Source organism: Micrasema longulum, unplaced genomic scaffold (genome assembly GCF_059751315.1).
Source record: "Micrasema longulum isolate JH-2025_06_02 unplaced genomic scaffold, ASM5975131v1 h1tg000225l, whole genome shotgun sequence".
NCBI lineage: Eukaryota > Metazoa > Arthropoda > Insecta > Trichoptera > Brachycentridae > Micrasema > Micrasema longulum.
In genome coordinates, this window is record NW_028277430.1 from 631,565 (window position 1) to 648,034 (window position 16,470).

General features: G+C 32.5%; 1 protein-coding gene across 2 annotated transcripts in view; it reads left to right on the plus strand.

The window, feature by feature from the left end:
• Positions 1–5,826, plus strand: part of LOC148283521 (uncharacterized) — a 259,257-nt gene extending 253,431 nt beyond the window's left edge. For both annotated transcript variants that reach the window (XM_088243704.1, XM_088243705.1), the window contains 5 exons: positions 264–414; positions 1,459–1,509; positions 1,638–1,746; positions 3,712–3,789; positions 5,080–5,826. In XM_088243704.1, the coding sequence (XP_088099830.1) occupies positions 264–414; positions 1,459–1,509; positions 1,638–1,746; positions 3,712–3,789; positions 5,080–5,112 (422 nt within the window). In that variant the 3' untranslated portion in view covers positions 5,113–5,826. The remainder of the gene's footprint in view (positions 1–263; positions 415–1,458; positions 1,510–1,637; positions 1,747–3,711; positions 3,790–5,079) is intronic.
• Positions 5,827–16,470: the final 10,644 nt, after the last annotated feature.

The window sequence follows — 16,470 nt, forward strand, 5'->3', positions numbered from 1 at the left end:
CGTGCATGAGAAGATGTATGAATATAGAGGAAGCGACATCTGTATGCAAGGATAGAGCGATGTGGCATTCTACCCTCTCTGCCTACCCTTACGGAGAAATGGCGTGATAGTTTGTTTGTTTGTTTGTTTTGTTTTTTGTTTGATTTTGAATTTATTTATTAAAACCAAAAAAACTATATTATAAAATCGACATGACAGCAGCAAAAGCGTAAAATATGTTGTGTAGCCTGCAAACAATAGCCTAATTGTATTTATTTTCTCAGGTGCGCTGGTGTCAGCAGGTTTCAAGGTGTCCACTACGGTCACTGAGGAATGTAGAGCCGAGAGGAAGGAGATTCCTGATGATTGTTCTTCCATCACCAAATCCCACACGCTGGGAACTATGGACATGCAATCTCTGAGGAAAGCTTACAGGTAACCGAATGTTACAATATTGTAGTTTCATTTTCCGATGACGTTTGATTAGCAAGTCCAATTTGGTTAAACTGGGACATGTGTTACATATTCTGTAAATTTTACATTAAGTATTAGTGTTACGCCCTTGTGTGGTTATTGAAGATACTTGAAATAAGAACTCTGGAGTACTGATACTCAAGTGTCCACGAAGATTCTCCGGGCATCCTCCAAATTCAGATTTGTATCTCATAGTTCTGACATGAACTGCCGACGAACAGTTAGCAGCGGACGTCCAGGGCGCCGAGAACATGATGCCTTCTGAAGAAGGCAAGCCTGGTTAAGGCTCTCAGGAGGCATCCGCACCGCATTCCATACAAGATATTGTGTTTGCTTTTCTTATTTTTCTTCCGGTGCCTTATCGGGTCCCCCCGACGTTGGCGATCACTACAGCGAAAGCATCTTGGTCCTGCGCTACTCCGAGGCCAGGACAACTGCTTGTTGGATGTACTCGCCATAGTGATTCCTGGGAAAAGATGACCAGAGTGGTTTCCCGTTGCTTTCTCTGGTGGATTTTTCTGTCGGGGTTACCTTCCCTTAGCTGGTTGGTTCTGATTTGTAGGCGCCAGAAACTCGCCATTCATCCTCTCGTTATCTGCTGTGATCACACCGTCATGAGTGTGATCCCATTGCCCGGGGTTCGCGGCGTGGACGCTAACGAGTCCAACTCGTTAGCGTTTGCTTTTACGTTATTATTTGATTACAAGCCTTCAAAATGGAATGTCAAGTAGACGAGAGTGAGTATTTTCGAAACCTCGTTCTGTTCGCATTCAATCGAGGAATAAAGCTGCTTGCGATATTTGCGCAGCGCACGGTGAAGATGCCATGAGTTATTGACTAATTTGTTGTAAAAAAATGAAGGAGAATACATTGTTGACTGATTTGTTGTAATTATTTTGTTGTTGTGTTCTCTTGTTTTCTTCTTTTGAAAAAAGACAGACAACTTAAATCAACAGCCAATAGTTCATGTTGTTGTTGTACCTTTCACTTTTATTTTATTTTTAGCCAAGAGGACCTCAATGATTGGACAGATGCAGAAAGGAGAATTGGCGAACTGTGAGTTTTATTACGTAGTTTTCTTCTTGTTTGACAAAGCTTGCTTTTCAAATGCACCCGTTTAAATACAGAGCACAAACCGTAAATAAATTTACCGATAGTATATTAATTTTTCAATGATATTTCAGGACCATGTCGGAGGCTCGTTCCTTCGATGGCACATTAGTGAAGCCGGCAACCAAGATGATGAGAAGTACAACAGGCTCAAACAAGTCTTCAGCGCACTATACACAGCACGTTAGTAAATATTCAATAAAAATCAAATATGCCAGATCTGTTGTGAGAGGTTCCCCCAAGTTAATGTTTGCCTCCAAACCTAGGTCTTTTAGAGCCGAGCTTCTGGAGTTACAGGGTAGCAGAGGGCGAGTGCTCTCATATCTATTGCTAAATCCCCTCTTCCAATTAGGCAGTGGTGGCCAGCATTTTGTATACAGATTCGCCATACAACTCGAACTTGTTTTACCTTATTGCGTTCACATTTGGGGTTGTAAAATAGATATAGGAATAAGAACTGCTTCGCTTATGAGAGGAAAATTAATACCTCAATCACGGAATTCAATTAATTCATTTACGTCATGGCGTCTATTTTAAAATAATTGCCATAAGAATACAATGCGCCACCTGTGATCGTTCAATGCGCCACGTTTGCCGCATGCGCCACATTTGGCCACCACTGAATTAAGGGGTGAAATAAATAAAATGAATTAATTCATTTAACAAACATTTAAGTGAAAATTCTTGATGAAAGTTCATTGTAATTTATTATAGAAATGAAAGACGAGTGATACTTTAATTTTAATCCACAAATTTGGAATATCTAGTGACCGGCTTCATCGCTTTCGCGACATCTTCGAAACTGGTATCTTTACTATGAAATTCAATGTATTTATACAAAACAGAGATAAAAATATAGAATCCATTAAAGATCCTTAAAACAAAAACAATTTAATTTACAGTCTTTAATTTTTAATTCTCTATTCTTACCTCCATTTTGTATAAATAAATTGAATTTCATAATAAAGATACCAGTCTCGAAGATGTCGCGAAAGCGATGAAGCCGGTCACTGGATATTCCAAATCTGTGAATTAAAATATCACTTGTCTTTTATTTCTATAACAAATTTAACAAACAATGCCACCACACACGTGAAACTAGAGATAAAAAAAGATCTACTGATCACGCCACTTGCCAGATAGCAGGTAGGTCCTTGAATATGCGGGTTTTGCTGGTTTGCACATTTTGTAGTTACAATTGCATCACCTTCATATGCTGTGCCGCTGAACCCAATACAAATTAATGCAGTTACCCACCTTATAATGGGATACTTCCAACCTTAATGCTCGAACTCCTCTCGCCGCAGGCTCTATCAGATGTCCTGTGGTCAACTGGGCACTTGTACGGAAAAACACCTTCTTAAAACTATGAGTATTTACAGTTCATGCCAATATTTCTCATTTAATCTATTTAATTTGTCATCTTAATTTGTGTGATTCATTGCGAATAAATGAATCGAGTCACTAGAAGTACGGAGTTGTTTGCAACTACGAGTACATACGTAGGTACTAACTATGCATGACACTCTCCTATTCCGCGTTTACATTCCTTAGCCAACAAATTTACTTGTGATATAGACATTTTTAATACGACAACTATCCATTTTAAAACGTTTTTAAATGCACTGTTTAAAACTAATTATTAATGTCGTAATAAAACTTTATTTTTCATGAAATTTTTTCTCTGTTTTTGATGTGTATTATTTATTATTATCTTTTTCTAAAATTAATGTATCAAATATTTTTGTGTACCAGATATTATGTTATTATCTTATATATACTTACTGTAAACTAATTTTTATTATTTGTTTTTAACGATAATTTGTTAATACCATTTTTTTTTATGCGTATAAGTATGTGTAAATATTTATTTTTTTTGTTTAAATTCTTTACGAGTTATTTACAATTTGCTTTTTAATTCAATTACTTTTCTTATATCCATTTTTTTTTCTTTTTTACCATGTAAAGTTTTACTTTTTATTTTGCATGGCAGTATGCTTTTTATTGTTTCTACATGTATACCAAAAAGTGTTGTTTATCTTTTAAATTATTACTTACTATGTTTGTACTTACCTGTATATTTTTTGTAAATGCCCCTTGGTCGTATTGTATTAAATAAATAAATAATTTGAATGTTTTGTACCACAGGAAGCAAACACAATGGCGGAGAGAGATTTAGGATCCACGTTCCTTCTTCCTCATGTTCATCTATACAAACCGGACATGGTATAAATAATTATCTATTTTACTTACTGATTGACAATTTAATTATTGGTTTAAGTAGTTTAGCAGTTATCGACCTGTTTTCCAGTGTGTGAAGTAAGGAAATCATACAATTCAGCTATTTTAAAATGCCGTTCGAAAGACCAATAAAATAAGGTAAATTAACATTTTAATGCTGTTGTAACGCGCTGTGTCCCTCTTACGCATGTAGATGATCAAAAGGCCACTGAATAAAAATCAACCATATAAATTTTGCTCATTTCCAAACAGGTCAAGATAAAATACAATTTCAACCGAGGCAATTTAAGGGTTGTCTTAGCAAAAGGACTAAAAAATAAACATATAAATAATTATAAAGGTGAATCCTGGTCGACATTCAAAACGGCCTCAAGCGGATTATACCCATAGGTTATCATTCAATAAATGCCAGAGGAAAGGGACAACATTGAAATAGCTATATAAATAAATAATGGTTGACTTTAATTGACGCATTCACAGTGTCGCCAGTCAAGAGTATAATAAGCATTTTACGTACAAAAATAATAATTTCCTAAGCTATTTGTGATAAAAAATGTACTTAAAGTTTTTATATAACTAAAATAAAATTACTTTTCAACTGGCATATTACGGCTCTTGAAATTTAGACTAAACTTAGATACATTAGTACTCATGCAAAGACGAAGTATTTGAGTAAAATTCGTTTTTACAATTTGAAGATAACATTTTTTTTTAAAGTGATTCTAGCAAAATCTAAATTTTGGTTTTCAAAAAGAATTACAAGGCATGTTCAGAAAGTAAGGGTACTGTGACCATAACTGGCATCATCTTTTCACCTCTCTGAAGGCACATGTGTGCCCCATGTGGGTGGAATTAAATTTTCAACTGACGGGGGGGGTGCAGAAAGAGGTTTTAAAGTAAGGAAAGGAACTGGCGGTAGTTCTTCGGGATGGCGATTATGTGGAAAAATAGTCAAAAAGTGTATCAACAATATCCTGCAATTTTTTTTTCATATTCACATTTTCTAAAAAAATACAAAAATCTAGTGCACTTACTTTCTGAACATGCCTGGTACAAGCATTTTAAATCACATCCATTTTGTGATATTTTTCTTGAATTATGACTTCAATAATCATCAGTACAGTAATACATAGTTCAAACCATTCTTTATGAAAATATGTTTTTGTTTTTTAAGAAGTTTATATTTTCATTGTAAATATTTGATTTCTGCATTATTTTTTAATGCGTATTTTTCTAAAAATATTATTTTATGAAATAATATGTTTTCTTTTTCAGGGAAGCGACGTCTCGGAATTTGATTCTCTATAAAACGCTTTCACCGACTAAAAACTAGTGTAATTTATTGTTAGAGCCCATATCAAAAGAAATCTATTGAGTGATAGAAACACATTGTATTTGAAATCGTTGATCTGTGAAAAATGGTCAATAAAAGATTTCAGTGAAAATACAATTTGATAAAAGACAATGCTTGTTTTCTAGACAATAACTGTTTCTTGCTCTATAAAGTATGCACAATAAATCATACTTCAAAAATATGTAGGTTCTTTCTTGTAGGAGATAGTACCATTTTTTTATCGCTGTCTGAATGTAATAGTATAACATTTTTTTATTGAATTGCAACACACCATTTCTATGAATTAATTACTAACAAGACACTCTTACTTTTCATTTTGATCAAAGTTAAAATTGATGTTAAATAAGTTGCATAATAGGGTCTTTTCAAGTTTTTTTTATTATTTTTATTTTTAAGTAAACTAAAAATTACGATGATGGTATTTTTTATATTTTTTTCATGCAACGTCGGATAAATTTTCTAAAAAAAAATAAAATATGCATATTTTGAATCACCCAAAAAGGAGATGTTTAGCGCCTTGTAGGACAAATGGCACGTGTGACGTTAAGGCGCCAAATTTGCATGCAATGTTTATTAGAAGAAAAGTCGGCAGTCATAACGTGTGACGTCAAAATGAGGTGATGCCAACTGCGGGCTGTTTTGTATGTGCTGATTTTTAAACCCCAAAATTATAAATGAAAATTTATTTTTAATACATTGATATATATATCATTAGAATTGTAAAAATCCGATCTAAGTATATATTATATTTTTAACGTTATTCCCAACTTGTGAAAATACCCTATTCTTACAACTATAGAAATGCATATAAATATGGACACTAACCAATAGACCAAACATGAAGTTAGCTGCGGTTAAGTACGGCTAACTTCGTTTAACTGACAAAAAATGTAAAAAATATTGATTTCAAATCTCACTTTAAATTTTATTAAATTTTGAATTTTAAGTTTAAGATGGCGTTTATTCTTTACGTAAGAGGTCCTTGAGCTTTCTGTAAGACATTCTTAAACAGTCATTTTTTTATACTAAACTGAAATCTATTTTAAATTTATGTAACATATTGTTTTTATTATAGTTTATACGATTTTTTATGAATTTAATTTTGCATGTAAAAAAGCAGAGATATTTAATTTTAACACTGCATTTACTAAGCCATATATTCAATATTTATATCACAGGTTAATGTCGAATGTTTTCATTAGTTAAATAAATTATTTTAATGATAACCTTATAAAACTTAGAAAAGGAATATATTTCAAATTCCCTAAAATTTATTACTCTCTGAAGTTCTTTACGCTTTCCTTTACGATATATATGCAAAAAATTAGAGATTTTATTCTATTACAGTCCTGGTAACTTTTGAATTTATTTTGTTTAGTATATTTGAATACTAGATTAGTATTTGAATCAAAGTTACAAAAATGCTCACAAATCGGTTTAGATTTATCCTAGTCATCTAAATTCTGGATAAATTAAACAAGAAACAAATTGAATATTTATTAATTTTAATTACGTAATTCTATTTATTTATTCATTATTTGTAATGTTAAATACTGAAACTTAGGATTCGAATTTGCATATTAACTGCAGAAGATGTAGAATAATCAATATCTTATTTTCAAATTACTTTGAATAAAATGGGTATCTCTCCATACACTTACGTCAACTACTAATTCGAAGGTAATTACTACAAACTCGGTAACTTTATAATCAGCATTTTTGAGTTACCCACCAAATTTGAGTTATCTTTCTCCAATGGCTGCAAATAGGCATGTGGTGATTCATTATTATATGATGATTTTAATACATGACTTGTCTTTTTGTAGCATTCATGGAGGAGAGTAAAAATATGTGTTTTTAGTGGTTAACTCACAAATGCTGATTTTGAAATTATCTATTTATAGTATGCAATGCAATCCTTTAAGTCCCATTTGATGCCAATCGAGCTGTAATGTCGTATTCATAATTTCACCATCATTCCCTTTCCGCACGTAATGGTGCATAGGGCACTGCATTGGTACACCAATGGCAGTGTATCTTGATCATTTTTTGTTACATGAAGGTAAGATGATCAGTCTTACGCTTCAGGGACTAGGAAATATTCTAGTATGAAAAAACCATTTAAATAAATATTTCGTATCAACCATGCCAGGAATCGAACCCGAGACCTCTTACATGGTAGGCAAATGCACTGACCATTACAACGTCATATTACACTAAATAAAATATGAGATATTTTGAAATGCAGGTAAGTACATATTTAATAACAAAAATTAAACATATTTGAAATGCAGGTACATATTTAAAAACAAAAATTAAACATATGTATGTATTATTCTAATCTATTTTCTTTAATTATTTATAAAAATAATCATATTATTATGGCCTGTTATAGCAAAATATGGCTTCATTATTTAAAAAAAAATATATATCAATCTTTTGTTTGAGTTATTTTCCTCGAGAAAACAAATTGAAACATTTTGCATTGTTTGAATCTAAGTTTCAGTATTCAATTTATTTATTTACTTAGGTTATTATTATTTAAGATAATTTATTTGTTAAAGAGCTTGTTTTCTTTTGGGGGTTATTTATTTAGAATAATAAATAATCTCGTTAGAATTTGATTCGATTTATATTTCAAATTAAATATACATTCAATATGAATGCATCACTTTGGCTAGGCGACATACTGCGGATGCCTCCCTCGGCCTTAATCACGCTTGCCTAATTTACAAGGCATCAGGTTCTCTAGTCCTCGATCCTTCGCTGCTTACTGTTCGTGCCTGAACAAACGGATGCGGACCTGAGGGGCTATTTGTAGGCACCACATGCCCGACTATCGAGCAAATCTATCCCATGAGATATGTAATTGAAATCTTGCAAAATGTTGCCAGTGAATCCAGCAGAAGACTCCATTGACATAATCATAAAAAAATAGGTATATATAAATTAATCCCGTAAGAAAATGAGCTCTTAGCCAATTTGTATTTTTTCTGTTTTATAAAACATTATGTCCATAAATTTATGTTTTTAAATTACCATTTTTTCCCAAATATGTTTCAACAAAAAATATTCTGAAGGAGGATTAATGAGAAAGTTTAGTTGTTTTTTTTTTAAATATGGCGGTATTTTTTATTGGGTTTTATTTATTTGTGTTATTTTTATATCACCATATTTAATTAATAATTATAATTATTTTTTATTTCTCTTTCATTTGCAATTTTTTACACTATGGTCAAACAAACATTTTTCACTACTGTCAAACAGACATTTTCCACTACTGTCAAACAGACATTTACCACTACTGTCAAACAGACATTTTCCAATACGGACAAACAGATATTTTCCACTATAATCAGACATTTTCCACTACTTCCATTCAGACATTTCCCACTAGGGCAAGACATTTTTCACTACTGTCAGACAATTTCCACTATAGACAAACAGACATTTTCCACTATGGACAAACAGACATTTACCACTTAGAGCAAACAGATATTTTCCACAAATTTAAGAATTATGATGACATATTTAAAGTGTTAATTTCTGTGAAGTTAATTTGTTTTATTTAATATTCCCCTATTTGCCATAATGCAAAAAATTCTGATAGCACTAAACTTTCTCATTTTTTAAAAAAATAATTTAACGTTATGAAAGTAATTTATAAGGAAACAACTTGGTACTCAAACTGTCACAAATAATATTTTTTAACCAGTGTATAAATATTATATAACCTAAGAATATTTATAATTAAGTATTTATTTTTAATTTAAGGCGTTAATTTTGATACTTATTTATTAAATAATAATGATTTGCCATACTATTGTATTTAGTTGTAGATTTAAGATTATTTATTTATTTATTGTGTAAAATAAATTATTTATTGTAAAGTATATTTTACAAAAAAATTACTTTAAAAAAAATTAATATTTATTTGAAATAAAATGTTTTATTTATTTTCCCCATCCTTTTTATTCGCTCAAAAATTATTTGTGGTGCATAAAGGCACTGAATTAGTACACCGAATGTTGCAACATATCCAAATCATGTATTATTACATTTGGGGTTTCCATTCGAGCCTTGAGACTTGTGAAATTTCAAGAGTTTTTGAAATTTTAAGACCAACAGTACGATTTTAAATGCTCTCTAGGAGATACAGAATGGCAATATAATATTTTATAATATAATAATGAATAATATTTTTATTATGAAATTGGTTAGTAGACAGAACAATATGTAAAACATTTTTTATCTCTGATCAAATACATTTTTGTTATTTTCTTAGGTTAACCTTTTCTTTTATCTCTTTCTTATTTTATTTACATTTTTTAGATCTTAATTTTAATAGGTACTTTCAATTTTCTTATTATTTTTATTTTTTCTGTGGATATGAATTGAAATTTTCGATTTACTTTGTTTTATTTTTTATCTTGTTTTGATTATATTTATGAGCACACACTATTTATATATGTGTTTATATTTTTTTCCTATGTTTAAAATGTATCCAAGTAAATGGCTATGGCTTTGATTTTATTTGTATTATTTTACTGTATTTTCTTACTTTTCAAAAAAAAAAATCTTTAAAACATTTTTATCTGGTTTTGTTGAGTTTTTTTCTTCTTAATAATATTTATTAAAGCATCAAAAACAAAAAAATATATGTTCATTATTTTATATGTATGAAGTATTATGTCTGTACTCTTTTATTTGATTATTAATTAAAACTTATGTCTGAGCACCCGATGACAAACTATTATTGAATTGTTTATCAGGACAAAATATATTTTAATACTTTGTTTTCTTTATAATGTTTTAATATTGTTATAATGTGTATGTTTTATTGAATAAATACTATGAAAAAAAAAATAAAAATGGAGGTAGAATCTTACAATTTCAGTGCTAGCGCAAAAGATATTAAGAATCCAAATCAAATCACCCTGGACAAGTTGTCAATTTAAAAAGATTTTTCTCTTTTGTTATTTTAGCTAGGCTATTTACTACTAACAATTTTTTCATACAAATTGTCATTAGTATTGAAATTTCGAGACTCGGTCTACAAGTCTCGTCTCAATCTCGGGGCTAATTTGTGTCGAAACTGGAAGCCCTAATGAGGAACTTCAGCCCTACGGGAAATGGGATATAATAAATGTTTTCTCGCGTGCGGTAAAAATTGGAGCATTAAATTATACAGTAAAGTTTTCTGAAAATGTACAAAAAAATAATAAAAAACATTTTAATAAAAACGAACTACTTCGAACGACGTCACTGGTTCATATAAATCAACCTATGATACGAGTCATGGAAGATTTCCGGTCCCTTGCCGTGGATTGGCCAATGAGAAGAACTGATCGAGACTAAGCGGAAACGAATCTCTGACATCACAGGTGGAGTTATTTCTAAAATTTTATTTTTTTAAAGCCGTAGCGCTGATAATACAATATGAAAAAAATAAAATTTTTGGCTTATTTTAAGTTTATTAACAAATAAAATGATAAACCACTGAACTTCCTCATTACAACATAAAAGCAAGAGAACAGTGACTATTATTAGTATTATTTATTATTGTCACCTTTTTAAAATTTATACTTCATGTTGACTCAGCTGATCTGGGCTGGGATTTTATTTGTTTTATTTTTATTATTAAGATATATACATATTTATATAAACTGAAGAGAAAAGAAATAAGAAGAAACAGTTAACAGTTTACATACATATACATACATACATATACATACATACATAAACATACATACATATACATACATAAATATACATACGTACTGAAGAGAAGAGAAACAAGAAGAAAAAGTTAACAGTTTAAATTCATGCAGACATATATATATATATATATATGTATGCATACATATACATGCATACTGAAGAGAAGAAAAACAAGAAGAAACATTTAACAGTTTACATACATACATACATATACATACATACATATATACATAAATATATACATACAAATATACATACATATACATAATTATACATACATATACATACATATACATACATATACATACATACCTACATATACATACATATACATGCATACACATACATATACACATACATACATACATACATTAACATACATATACATGCATACACATACATATACATACATGTACATACATACATACATATACATACATACACATAAATGCATATACATACATACATATACATACATACATATACATACATACATATACATACATATACATACGTACATATAAATCCGTACTGAAGAGAAGAGAAACAAGAAGAAACAGTTAACAGTTTAAATACATGCATAAATATATAAACATACATACATACATATACATACATACATATACATACATACATATATATACATACATTCATATACATGCATACTGAAGTGAAGAGAAACAAGAATAAACAGTTAACAGTACATGCATACATATACATACATATATATACATCCGTACTGAAGAGAAGAGAAACAAGAAGAAACAGTTAACAGTTTAGATACATGCGTACATATATATACATACATACATACTTATACTTATACATACATACATACTGAAGTGAAGAGAAACAAGAATAAACAGTTAACAGTTTACATACATGCATACATATACATACATACATATTTATATATATTGAAGAGAAAAGAAACAAGAAGAAACAGTTTACATATATACATAGATTATTTATTATATTTTTTACATTTGTAATTCACAATTTGTCGCCTAACTAGACTGTTCTGTTCTAAGGCTAACAAAAACTTCCGAATTTACTTGTTTGCGATGGAACATCATAATCATCATTCCATGTCCGCTCCCTAGTTGGAGCATATGGTGTCCACGAAGATCCTCCCAGCATCTGTCGGCTGCCAGCTCCTGTGCATCCTCCTAAGTCAGGTTCGTGTCCCGTAGTTCTGACATGAACTGCCGACAGTCAGCAGTGGACGTCCAGGACGTCGAGAACCTGATGCCTTGTGAAGTAGGCAAGCGTGTTTAAGGCTCTCGGAAGGCAACTGCAGTACATGGCCAAGCCAACCGTATCGCCTCCGCTATAAGACAGTTGTCACCGGAGTTTGCTGCGTCCGCTCTTTTATTACTTCATTCCGCACAAAGTCAAACCAGCGCACACCCAAGATTCTTCCGAGACACTTATTCTCAAAACTCAGTATTTTGCTGTTTCGGGCCCGGGGGAGGTGCCACGATTCGCATCTATAGAAGAGAATAGGTGTTATGCGGGTGTTATATAGGCGGCATTTAGTTTTCCCTAAGTAAATATCTGATCTCCAAACAGCCTTCATACTGTTGTATGTGGCGCCTGCTATTCCTAGCAGCACTTCCTGTTCTATTTAAAAGCTGCCATTTTCCATAACATATACTCCCAGGTATTTGAAACTCTCGACCCTTTCAATGACTTGGTTTGACAGTCAGATTTCGGGCATCAAGGCATAGCAACTCCGTTAGTGACCTCAAACCAATCTGTGACAAAATTGTTGATTCTGATTCGGCATTTGCTACTTGAGCGGAGGCTTTGATATAATGCAAGGGCAATGGAACATAGTAATAAATAAAAGTATAGAAAAGAAAAATTACACAAAACATCAAGGAGAAATTAGAAATATACTTTGTGTTGAATTCACTGCATAGCCTACATATGTATGTAAACTGTGTATGCATATACAGTGTTTAAATAAATAAATAAACCAACTTGATTCCCATTTTCTGATAGCGAGTTATTTACAACTCGTAGAAAAAGGCCCCCAAAATTGAAATACATATTTGGGTAAATACTAAGAATGAAAATATTTACTTTTAATAAATTAATATTTTTAATAACTACCATACCAATCCTCTGTTTTTCAGGATTCTCTTCCTGTTCCCTTTCAAACTCCTTACCTGATCCCACTTGCTATGCATTACTTACCGCGTCGTGTAAAATTTTACAGAAGTAATCCTTAGCTATCCATTTTTGACGTAGCTGTAAAAATCAGGAAGCACAAACCAACTTACACCAGATCGTAACTTGATTTCGGTTATTTGGAAGATTATCGGTCAACGCGATAAGCCCTATGGAAAACACTGTAATATTAATGAAAAGAATCGTAGACAAACGTAAAAATTAAGAACACGATATCGTAAATATGTCTGTATTAATTTGAAGCCAAACACATTTCACAGTACACATGGGACACTTGCCACAAATATAAAATCCGATGGATGTTCGCTTGCACGCTCTATGCAAATTGGCCGTCATCTGATCTCGCTTCTCGTATGTAAGAAAGATGCTTTTTATATTCGCGGAATGAGATGCATAAAAATACTGTCAATTTTTCTTTTTCTGCCACGCGTTCCCGTTTCGCTTTTCTGTATAAATTGGAAATTTCATTCAACTGTGTTATTTATTATATTACAAAATCAAATTCACGGTACCGTAAAACGGGGTTAAATTGCATCACTTTTTAATAACTTTTCAGCTATAATGATTTTTTTCATCGAGGAGATGAGTAGTGTTTTTGACAATAAATGTCATGGTTATATAATATATTTCCTTTACTTTTTTGTGGTTATAAGTATATTTTGTAGTTTCATATACAAGCTATAATTTTTTGAAAAATGATGCAAAGTAAGCCCTAGGGCGGGGCGACATTGCATCACTTTTTTTTTCCTTCAGTATCTTAATAGATTCCACATGGACATGGAAATATTAATATTAATATGTTTTGGTAAATTTAGTAAGAAATACTGGTATTATCAAATACATGACAAAATTCAACATACGAAACCACTTTACTCACCTTAGAATGATACACACTGTTGAAGATGTGATAAGAATTACCTATAGAAATTATTCATAAAAACTGCACAACCAACCCAAACCGCTAATCGCTCAGTACTAAAGTACCATATTGAATGGAAAATAACCTTAGGTAAGAGTGAAAAGTGACATCCATTGAATATTTGGAGAAACAATGAGTTATTGTTAGTAGCAATGACAACAGGTGTCTCTAAAAACTTTTTTTTTTTGATGCAATGTTACCCTTGATGGTGCAATTTAACCCCGTTTTACGGTAATTAAAAAAATGTCTCGTATCAAATTGTAGTAAGCTTTCGAACCAAGTGAGGGTTATCACTAGAGCCCGCCCAGGGCACTGTAGATTGCATACGCCTTAGAATGAACATTTCTGAAGCTTCTAGATGTAGGTTCTGCAGTGCAGATGAAGAAACACCTATACAGCATATTCTGTGTGAATGTGATGCTTTATATCACAAAAGAAGCCACATCCACGGGTGACCACTGGTTAAAGCTGAGGACATAAGAGCGCTTGCCCCATAGTTAATAGCCCGATACTTTAAGGATCTGGGCTTGGAGGGAGATTTGGCACTTGCACTCAGTAGCCAGGCTCGTTAAAGATCTGGACTTGGAGGGCGAGAGCTAATTTACGGGGACCCGTCACAATAGCTGGACATCAGTGCTACATAAGGTCGGGGGCTTATGTAGCACTGATGTCCATTCTTCAGAATAAGCCAAGAGCCCTCATAAGTCAATGGTGAGTTTGATTATTTGAGAAAGGTGAAGACAGGTATTGCGAAAATCAAGCAACATGGTCTCAAAAGTGGAAAATGTATTTGATAACATTGTTTTAGTGATTGCACAATCCTATTTAAGCATTTCTGTGTCCGGGCGGATGAAGAGTCCAGTTCTGTGTGTGAAAAAACCAGGACCCTGGTCGACTGCTTTCGACTCGTCGGCTGCTCTCGGGTTAAAATCCAGAATAAGGAAATCGAGCGGAGACAAGTCCGCCTTTTGTGTGATGGTTGGCGCGTTCGCCCACCATTCTCATGGTCCTGGGTTCGATTCCAGCCAGGGTGGACGTGAAATATTGATTTTAAAGGTTGTTCAAACTGCAATATTCAATTGTGGGACTGATCACCTTTAAATTCATGTAACAGATGATCGAAATACAGTGCTCTAAGCACCACTGCATTGTGGAGTATTTTCAAGTTGGTAATGAAAAAACCCTGCTCAATCACAAACATAGAAAAAGATCTATTCGAGTCCAGAGCACAGAGCATTTGTGGAAACAGAACAGAAATTTTTCTTTTACCGAGGCAGTTAACAAGCCTTTCGCAGAGATGAAAGGCTCTTCCAGTCTGCAGCAAAGACGGAAGGTTAATGATGACATCTTTATCAAAAATCAAGACGTTTTTCAAAAAGGAAAAATTTATGATAATTTCCTGGGTTCGTTAAAGAAGTACGCCAACAAATTATTGATTGAAGCGCTGAGAGCCATAGAAGCGACATTTGACATCAATTTAATCAGAGTATGTAGTTAGATGCAAAAAATCATATGTTTTAAGCCAAACTTACTCAAGCTCCAATATCAAAGCTGGAAGCTATTAACCAAAAAATAACCCTATGGCCCAATTAAAGTTCTACAAAAAAATTATGCCAGGGAAAACATAACCGCTAAATTTGTTTGAGCTGTCAGTTTTCATAATTTAGATCCTTTCCATTTATGTTGAGAAAAAACAGTAGTAAAAAATAATTTAGACATTTTATATAAAACGCCAAAGTTAAAAATGCTTAGAAGCCATTTTGCCAAAAACTGTTTGAATATCGCTCGAGTTCGTCTGGCTCTCGGAGCTTCAATCATTATTTTCACGCGATCTATCTTTAGTTTATTTTTTTATATTTCATATATCGATGGCTCAGTTACATACAGAGATAACTAGAAATGACTAGTTTTGAGAAATGGCTGCCCAAAGTTTTGTCATATCGAAGTTGATTTGTAACAAATAATTATGAATTTCACTTTAAGTGAAGTATATACCATTTGATCAAAAATAAACAGGAATTTCTAATTTGAAACGCCCGCGCGGCACAAATTGGTATTTTTGTCCAATCTGAATGAAAAGCAGCGTCGAATTACTGTGGCTAAAGACCCCGCATTCATCAAACGCATAATAACTGGCGATGAGTCGTGGGTTTACGAGTTTGATGTGCCGACCAAACAACAATCTTCCGAATGGTGCTTCGAAAATGACCCAAAACCGAAAAAACCACGACAAACGTTCGGTGTGCTGTATTCTTCGATATTCGTTGTGTAGTGCACTACGAATTCCTTCCATTCGGTCAAACGGTCAATAAAGAATACTATTTAGACGTTTTGCGCCGTCTGCGTGAAGCGATTCGTAAGAAAAGGCCCTATACGTGGAAGGACAATTTGTGGATTTTACACCACGATAATGCGCCATCTCGTGCAGCGTTGATTGTTTCGGAGATTTTGGGCAAAAATTCGACTACTGTCATCA